General features: G+C 55.3%; 1 protein-coding gene across 2 annotated transcripts in view; it reads left to right on the top strand.

The window, feature by feature from the left end:
* Positions 1 to 9,261, top strand: part of PHF21B (PHD finger protein 21B) — a 91,202-nt gene that overhangs the window by 957 nt on the left and 80,984 nt on the right. For both annotated transcript variants that reach the window (XM_040637693.1, XM_040637694.1), the window contains exon 2: positions 1,176 to 1,241. In XM_040637693.1, coding sequence (XP_040493627.1) covers positions 1,176 to 1,241 — 66 coding nt within the window. The remainder of the gene's footprint in view (positions 1 to 1,175; positions 1,242 to 9,261) is intronic.

Genomic DNA, 9,261 nt, shown 5'->3' with positions numbered 1-9,261 from the left:
TGACATCTGTTGAGAGTTTAATTGTGAGTGTAAAAAACAAAACAAAACAACCATTAAAGGAACAGTCAAGAGATCAATTTTCATACTGTTTAAACAACACGGTGGCCATCAGGCGGTGGGGGAATCTGGAGATGGGACTAAGGCAGTCTCCCAAGGAGCCGCGCTGGTGTGCAGGGCGGCAGGAGGGGATGGCAGACAATTTAAAGTAGGAGGAGGCTGCCGAGGAGCAGGGAGGAGGAAGTAGGGGAAGAGAGGGAGCACCGAGCGCCAGAGCAGAAAAGAAATGATAAAATGTACATTTTTTTCCTCCCACTAGAAAGTATCTACAACCCCGGCCTTGGGCTGCGCGGCCCGTTTTCCTCGCGTCCGGCCGGGCGCGGGGGCGGAAAGACGGAGGGGCGTCCGGCCCCAACGGCCCCGGGGCCGGCAGCCCCAAGCCGCGGGCCGGCGAGTTTGCGCCCCTTCGCACCGCCACTTTTGTTCTCGGGTCGGGGTGCCGGGCTGCGGCGGGGCTGCAGTGCGCACGCGCGGGCGGGGCGGGGGCGGGGCGGGCGGCGGGCTCCGGCACCGCCCCCCGCCGCCCCGGCCCGCTCCATCCGGGCACTGCCGAATTAGCATCGCGCCGAGGCACAACTTTGCCGAGGCCCAGCGAGATCCAGGCGCGCGCCGGAGGAAATATAGTCCCTGCCGGCCGGCGGCTCGCGCGGGCGGTGGTGGCGGCGGGGCGGGCGCGCGCGGGACTGCGCGGGGCTGCGCGGGGCTCCCGGCGCCTGGGGGCCATGCGCGGGCCAGCGCGGGCGGCCCGGGGACCCGGCGCAACTTGCCGGGCAGCCTGAGGAGTTGGAGCGGCCGCGGGCTCGGCGCCGCAGCTCCCGGCCGCCTTTCTTCCCCCTTGCCAGACCCCCCTCCCTCCCGTTCGGCCTTGGGGAAGGGGGCTGGTGTGCCCCCCCTCCCGGAGGCCAGGTCCGCCCCCGCCCGCTCCCGCCCCCGCGGAGTCGCGCAACTTCCCGGGAGCCGGGGCCAAAGTGAGCGCAAAGTGCTGCCCAAGTTGCAGGGATGGAGCTGCAGAGCCGGCCTGAGGCGCTCGCCGTGGAACTCGCCACCCAGGTAAGAACGGTACGTAACCTGACCCCCCGGGGCGGCCGGCCTGAGCCCGCTCCTCCGTGTTTCCGCAGAACGGCGACCTCAAGAAGCAGCTCCACGAAAGGCAGCCGCGGATCGCCGCGCTCAACGACAAACAAGTAAGCGAGCTGGAGACTGCGCCCCCCAACTCCGCCCGCGGTGGGGAGGAGGGGTCGCCCGGTACTTTGGCAGCACCCTAAAAAGTGACGGCCTCGGCGCCGCACGCTCAGACTCCCAAAGGAGTCTATCTGCAACCCTCAAAGTTACCCGCCCCCCCTTTTCTGGAAAGAAGGAGCTGGGTTCTTGGAGGCCGAGGGGGAAGAGCAAGGCTCCGGCAGTGGCCGAAAGAGAGAAGCTGCACTCAAAAGGCGGCGAGCAGCCCGGCGTCCATTTTGAGTTGGTGGACATGTTTTTGGAATGTGGCAATTCCTCCCTGCTCGGTGTCCCCCACTTCACGCCGGTGTGAGGGTAGGGGTGGCGGGGGTTGGTATTTCGGGCCTGGACACCAAACTCTTTGGAAACGATTTCTGGATTCCATTGCAAATATGATTTAAAGAATCGTTCCTCTGGGCTCCCCCCTCCCCTCCACTTCTCCAGCATCACTTTTTATTCTCGGAACCTGACGCCAGCTCCCGGGGAACAAAAGAAAGGCGCCCCCAGGACCCCCTAGTTCTGCCCCAACTTTGGTCTCTGGCCTTCAGGCATAGATTGGGACACCCGACGAGCGCCTCGCGGCGGGGGGCACGGCCGCCGACCCCCCTCCCGGCCCCTGCGGGGAGGAAAAGTTGTCCATTGTGACTTAGTTGCGCTGAGCTCAGCGCTCGGGGTTTCAGCACCACGAACAGATGCCGCCGCCAGAGCGCGGCCGGCCGCGCGCCCCCGCCCCCTCCCTCCCCGCCGCTCGCGCCCCTCCCCCTCCGCTCCTCCCCCTGCGCGCCCCGCTCCCCGCACACGCGCTCCCGCCCCTTCTCCGCGCCGCCCGGAGCCGAGAACTTTGAGCGGCGCAGCCAATGGCGCTCCCGGGGCTCCGAGGCTGGCGGGGGCGGGGGCGCCGGCGCCCCTCCCCGAGGCCCCTCCCCTCCGCGGGCCCGCCCCCGCCCCGCCGCGCCCCCTGGCCATCGATCGCGCTTCCTTCGGAATGCCGGCCGCCGCCGTCAGCACCAAACTTGGACAGCGCCGCCCCCGCCCCCGCCCCCGCCGCGGCCGCTGAGGTGGCCCCCCTCCGTCCTCCCCCAACTCCCGGCCGCGGATCCGATGCCCCCTCCCCGGAGGGGTTTTCGGTGGAGGGAGAGACTTGGACGAGATCGGCGGGGGTGGCGGCGACCGCGGAGCGGGAGAACTCGGAGGCCGGGTGTAAATTTCGAGTCTTTAAAGTTGAAAAGTGGTGGGAGGGGGCGCGCGTAAGAGGAGGGGGCCGGGGCTGCGGAAAGAAAGATGGCTGTCCCCGCGGGTCCGCGCCTGGTCGGGGGCGCCCGGCTGGACGGGAGGGTTGGGACGAATGCATTAACCCCTTTCTGTCGGTGCCGCGGCCCCCCCCTCCCCGGCCGCGCGTGCCCGCCCGCCCGGCCCGCGCCCCCGTCCAGGCGTGGAAGCTTCCATTCCCGCCGGAGGGGGGTCCGGCGCGCGGCCCCGGCGAAGTCGGGGAGTTCGCGGGGGGAGGGGACCCAGGCCCGGCATTACCATTTTGATTGCTTTGATGCCATTTTTGGAGGGGGAGGGGTTGGAAGACCCTTCGCTGAGCACAAAGATGTTTAATCACTGTGTAGAATCAAATCAGATACTTTATTATTTTTTTTAGAAAAAGAACCCCATCACCAAATCCGGTACAGTGTGCTAGCTGAGGGTTGCTAAGCCCTTTTTTCACTGGGTAAAACGGCAAGTTGTTGACTCTTACGCTCTGAGTGGAAGATTTAAGAGAGAGAGGGAGGGAGGGAGGGAGAGGGAGAGAGAATCCAGTAATCCAGCAGCTTTTATTGCAACAATGTCTTTATGTGTGTTTCTACGTGGCAATAGTTTTACTATTGGAGTGGCTTTTCAGAGCTTGGGTTTGATCATTTTTTCTGTATTGTAGCAAGTGTTTCAAGGCTGTTTAAAATTTTATGATGATAGTAAATGAGTAGCTATTTATTATCTGTCATGCCGGAATTTAGATGAGGCTGAGAGAAACATTTGAAAATTCTGTTTGGAGGCTCCGGTGCAGCTTCGGGGAAGGAGCGGAGCTGTCCTACTCCAGTCTGCCTTTGCCTTTAAATTTGAACTCAGGAAAGGAAAGATGCTTGCGAATGGAATGTACCTCCATCTTTTTGTGTGTGTTGAGTGTGTGTTCAAAAAGAAAGGAAACAAGGAAAACTTTTGTTCTCCGGCCTTTTAAAAATGTTTCTCTCTTAAATGACTGAATAGAACATCTCGTAAGCAGCCAGTGTTGGGCCTGGCCATCGGAACTTGTGTTTGGAACTGTCTGTTGTTTTTCCTTTTCCCTTTGTGGCATTTTATATAACAAGGGCTCGTAAAAGAGGGAGGGGAGGGGGCCGAGGCCGTGGTGCAGCATGCTAATAAAGCTGCCTTGTCTCTCCCAAGCTCCGCGGTGAAATCTTTCAGAGGTCACCTATGAAATGAGTTGGGTAGACTTAACATTTACTCGGCTCTCCCTCCTTGGGAGAGTTTGGTGGTGATTGGCAGCTCAGCTGGAGAAAGGTCCATGAACAAGCTCCTGGAGGTGATTCTGGGCTGCGCCCAGGGTCTGGAAGAGGAGCAGCAGGGCTCGGCTTGGTCACCTCGGAACCTGCCCGGGAGTAGCAGAAATGTGGGAGCAGGTATGAAAAGGCCAGTATTTTAGAGTTTGTTTTTTACTCAACATAAAATTAAAGGTAGTGCTCATGTCTGGATTTGCTCGGGAAGAAACTCATGCCATTTACACTTCCAGAGATGTGTTTTTGTGCTGCTCCTGCCTGGAATGTGGGATGTAAAGGTTAAGTTTCAATTAAAAGTGCATACGTGGATGATGAACTAGATAGTAAAGCGAACGGATGACCCCATTATCCACATCTGTTAGGAATACAATAGCAGCTGAGTAATATCTTTTGGTGCCCAGCCATCAATTTCCCATTCATGCCCTTGACACTGGAATTTTTTTCAGTGATTTCTAGAAACATGGACAAGTGTTTCAAGATATTTATCAAGGACTCATAGAAGTAAATAGGTTGGTTGTCGGTTAGAAGTAGAGAGATACAAATCCTGTATAACTCTCCGGTGTGTCTCCCACCATCGGTGGATTGGGGGATAAACAGGAAACCAGCTTCCATAGGACCCTGCTGTTTGAAAACGGAGTTCATATATTTTCCTTTAAAAAAAAAAAAAGGAGGTGTGGGGAGTTGGTCAGAGCTGAGTGTTGGCCAGGCCGCATTGCCAGGTGTGGCCGCGCCTGGCTGCCAGGTTTTGAATTCCAGTGGAGGACAGACCCCTCGTTTTTAACGAGATATGATGTGTGAAGACCCCATTAGTTGCTCCAATGGTTTTACGCCATGAATTTGCGGCACACGCAGAGAGGCAGTAACATTGTTATCTAAATTGTCAAGCAACAAGCACTTCCGTGTAAATAACAGACCCATCATAAATACTGGGTGGTTTTTTTTTTCCCCTTCCCTCTTTGGAGTTCTCAGCACAACATTTGGGTGCCACGTGTAGCGGGCATCTCCAGACCTGAGCTTCATGAAGTTAGGCTTCAGCACAGAGGGAGAAGAGCCTTCTGTGGGTAACTGCAGCCCGGCTGGGCTGGTGTGGCCTCGTGAGAGAGAGAGAGAGAGACCCCTCAGAGGTGAACTTGGGGTCTTTCGTGCCGCTCGATCCATCGATTTGATGGACTCAGGATTCTGAGGGGCTGTCCTTTAGTGCAGCAATAAAACTATATCTTCTTGAAGGGTATTATGTATGTGGCACGCACCCGGGCGCTGAATCATGTCTTCACCGTGATTCACTAGCCACACTGGACACCAGAGGGACTCCGCCTGGGAAGTATCCACCGAACAAAATTGCAGGCTGGGTTTTATTCCGAAAGCTCCTGATCATTTGCAGTCCTTTGGTAAAAGGACATGCCGTTTTCCCAGCTTTCCTTCAAGTCTGTCCTTATCCAGGAGGGTACGTTTTCATCTTTCTGACTTCGAGTGGAAGTTCTCAGGCTTCTGATAGCATCATTACGGGCTCAAGAGAAAAGTGTCCCAAAGCTCCACGTTCCAGGCCCTGCAGGGAAGAGTATGGACTAGGACAGCAGCCCCCAGCCCTGGCTTGACCCGCCACCCCCCTTACCGCCCAACAGCCCATGTCCCCCGCCCTTCCATACTCACCTGCGCCCTGTTCCTGGAGTCCCTCTTCCCCTCCCCCAGACCCCCCATCACTCTGCCCCTCCCCCCATCATCTCTTAGTTGGAAGATGGCAGTAGCCACCTCACTGAATCCCCTGTAAAAAACAAAAAACACCAAAACACAAACAAAACAAAACAAAAAAACCACCACCATGAAAACCCAAAACAGCTTTATTGAAGTACAATTCACCTATCGTATCATTCACCCATTTAAAATGCACAGTTAAGTGGTTTTTTTGGTATATTCACAGAGATTTGCAACTGTCACCGCCATCAATTTTAAAACATTTCCATCTCTCAAAGAGATCCCCCCCCCTGGCTCTCCCTGGCTGCCCACCCCCGCCCAGCCCTAATGAACACTGATCTGCCTCCTGTCTCTAGAGAGTCGCCTGTTTTGGCTTTCCTGTGAGTGGAATCGCACGCTATGTGCGGTTTATGACCAGCTCGCTTCACTGAGTGTAAAGTTTTCAGGGGTCGTCCGAGCGGTAGCAGGTGGTGGCCCTTCGTTCCTTTTTGCGTCTCAGTAATATTCCGTTGTACGGATAGACCAGTTTGCTTGGCTGTTCACCAGTTGATGGGCGTTTGGGTTGTTTCCTTCTCTTGGCCATGTGAATAACGGATGGCATCTCCTTTTGTCCTTTCTGGTATGTTCTGCTTGGTCTCCGCTCAGGGCGCTCTCCCGTCTCCCTCCTTACCTCTAGAGGGTGCTGGCTCTTGTCTCTCTCGATCTTTTCCTGTCTGCTTTGTGCTAGACTGTAAGCTCCGTGAAGGGCGCCGGCCCCATCTCCCGTATTCTCTGCCCCTGTATTCTCAAGGCAGTGCTTTGTAGGGACTGAGTGTGGATTTGTTGAGCAAGTGCGTGACCTCGTAACAAGATGGGCATGAGAATTAGCAGTGATTTACCAAACGGTCCTAGCCGAATCTGTAGCCTATAGTGGGCATGCGATCGATAAAAGGCAGGTTATCGTATGTTAGAAATGAGCAGACATAGAAATGAGTAAGACACACAGCTCCCTGCTGTTGGAAACCTCACCAAAGCGTAAGGCATAGATAACCGTGTTTCCAGAAAAATCCCAGAAAAGTTCTGTGAAAATCACGCTGTGGGAGCACCTGTGTTGTTCCTGGCCTGGAGACTGAGAGTAGCTTCCTGGAGGGAGTTTGGGGCAGGGATCTTCGAGGACACCTGGGGTTGTGGATGGGAGAAGCTGGTGGCCAAGCCCACTAAGGGACAATGGCCTGGAGAAACGAGCAGGTGCTGTGAACTTTCTGGCAGTAAGACCATGGGAGAGAGCAGGAGATGTCCATCAGAGAAGGCGAGCTGGGACCAGGGCAAGAAAGGCATCACTCGCCGGGGTGAAGGGCCTGGATTTTATACCGTAGGCTTGGAAATAGCCAGGGGTCATTAGTGCAGACCGGTCAAGAAGGGGCAGGAATGGTGCTGGGGGCAGGTGGGAAGGGAGGAGAGGAAAGGAGGCCTGAACTCCCTCCCTGCTTGGCCCACCCAGACTATCTGAGCTCTTTACATGTTTGTCGCCTGCATAGGGAGGCTCTCGCATGGATGGTGGGGCCCGTGCGTGACATGGGGGAGGAGGCTGGGAGGCTGCTGGCACCGTAGCCCTTGGTGACCAGCACCTAACAGGCTGCGAGGGCAGGGGGCCACCTGGTGATCCTCTTCCTCCTGCCTCAACTTCTTAGAGCTGAGAAATTAGTTGGGAGGGGTGGCGCTTCTGGAAACCTAATTAGCAACTCTGGTCAGTTGGTTTAAAAAAGTATGTGTGTGTACGTACGTATACAAGGACGCGCGTTTATCAGTTACGTTTGTATTATCGCTTTTATTTTTGCTATAAAGTATACGATAAGGGAAATCAGTACCGGAAGTGTCAATGTGTAACAATAAATATATATGAAGTGTATGTAATACATACATGATATAAGTCAGTGAATAACTTTTCGGGATTACGTAGTGAAAATGAGAGGATTTGTTTTGAACTAAGAAAATAATCACCATTCTCCTGAAGTCAAATCTTAGCTAAGGCAGGTGGTGAGCAATGTTCTTTTTATTATTTCTCTTAACAACGAGGAGATAAAGAAGAATTCTGCTTTCAAAAAAGTTTTTATTGTAAAAGCAACACATGCTTGCTCGGAAAAAGGCTCAAGGTATGAACCTGAAGGTCTAAACACACAAGCCGCCTTCTTTCCGCCCCATCCTGGCTTGGGGATGAGAGCAGGGCATGTGCCGTGCAGACACAAACGTCCGAAACATGGGTAAACACGCACAGTGCGGGCGCTAAGCGTACCGTGTCTCAACTGGCTTTTTACACTTGACACTGTATTGTGCACATCTGTCTTGGGAAGAACTCGCTTCAATCCCACGAACATTGAACGAGCATCCACCAAATACTGGGGACGTGGAGGTGATGGTGGGTGGTGTGGTATCAGTAGCAGTGACGTCTCCTTTTATAAGGCTTTTACACTTACAAAATGCTTTCAGCGGGCTCTGCAAACATTTTCACAGATAGCTGGGGAGACAGGTGTATCTGCCGTTTCCTGTCCCTTCAAGCCTGGTGAGGTGTCTGCATGAGATGTCCAGCCACCGGGCTCACTGGGGCAGCAGGTGGGATGCTGTGCTCTGATGGGGTGCTTGGGGATCTCCTGTAGAGAAGCAGAGAGACAGATTGCACAGAGACACAGTTCTATGGCTGCCGCACCATACTTTTCGATGGACCTGTCTGTTCCATCCCCTCTTTGATGCTTTTTATTTGATTGTCAGGATAATCCCAGGACTTGGGGGCAGGCCGGGCAGGGGAATCTTTCCTGCTGGACAGATCAGAGAAGGGCAGCTTCCCAAGGTCAGACAGTTTGGGACCACCGAGACGGTGCCTTCTCTTGTAGCCACTGCCTCATCGCCGATGGGCCCCTGCATCGTAGAGTCAAACACGAGGTAGCCGCAAGAGCAGAGACCCTTCATTCCTACGCCGCAGTTCATATCCCAGCTCCCCACACCTGGCTGAGTAGCCTGGGACTTCCTTGAGCTTCCTATCCATAAAGTGGGTGTAGTAAAAGGACCTATCTCAACCAGGAAGCGAAGAGGTTGATTGAAGGGAATTGTGGTTCCTGCATCCGTGACCACAGGAGACGCCTGCTGAGCCCCGCCCTGCACCTGGGGGAGCCCGTAGCTTTGCATTGCTGCTCAGGACGGCTCCGCACATTCTTTTCCAAGTGAGGGTGTCCTGTTGCCCCGTGGCTCCTGGTGGACGTTGACGTTGGCTGTGCTGCCTTCTCCAGCCAGTCCAAGGTTCGCTTTGATATTTAGCCTCTTAAAACAGCTGCTGACGGAGCTGTACAATTGATTTCAATTAGCTTTGAATTTTTTCAATGAGATGACTGATAATAACTTTGGTAATCCCACGGTGCCTCATTAGAGCTGCTGGCTATGATGATTAGCCCTGTGATTTAGCAAGTTTTTCCTCCGACACCTTTGTCTGTCCAGGAACCGAGTCACGGGCTTGCTGCCATTTTCACATCCCTTGGATGAGCTCACGCTAAACGCGCCGCTGCCTGGTCACCCGCTGGAGCTGGCCGCTGGGCCCGAGCAAGAGCCTACCTTCCCTGGCAGCGTGGGCTCTTGCCGCGAGCAGCGTCGGTGACACACGGGGGACTTGAGGAGGCCCCTTTGGGGGGGTATCTGTCTGCTCAGCCTCCGAGGCCTTTACCCCAGATGCAGCAGGACTTCGGGGGAAGAGGCGGGTTTCCGGAGGAGGGTACAGCATGGCTACGCTGTT

This window comes from Ursus maritimus, unplaced genomic scaffold (assembly GCF_017311325.1).
Source record: "Ursus maritimus isolate PB19 unplaced genomic scaffold, ASM1731132v1 scaffold_21, whole genome shotgun sequence".
Lineage (NCBI taxonomy): Eukaryota > Metazoa > Chordata > Mammalia > Carnivora > Ursidae > Ursus > Ursus maritimus.
This window is presented reverse-complemented; position numbering and strand designations above follow the sequence as displayed.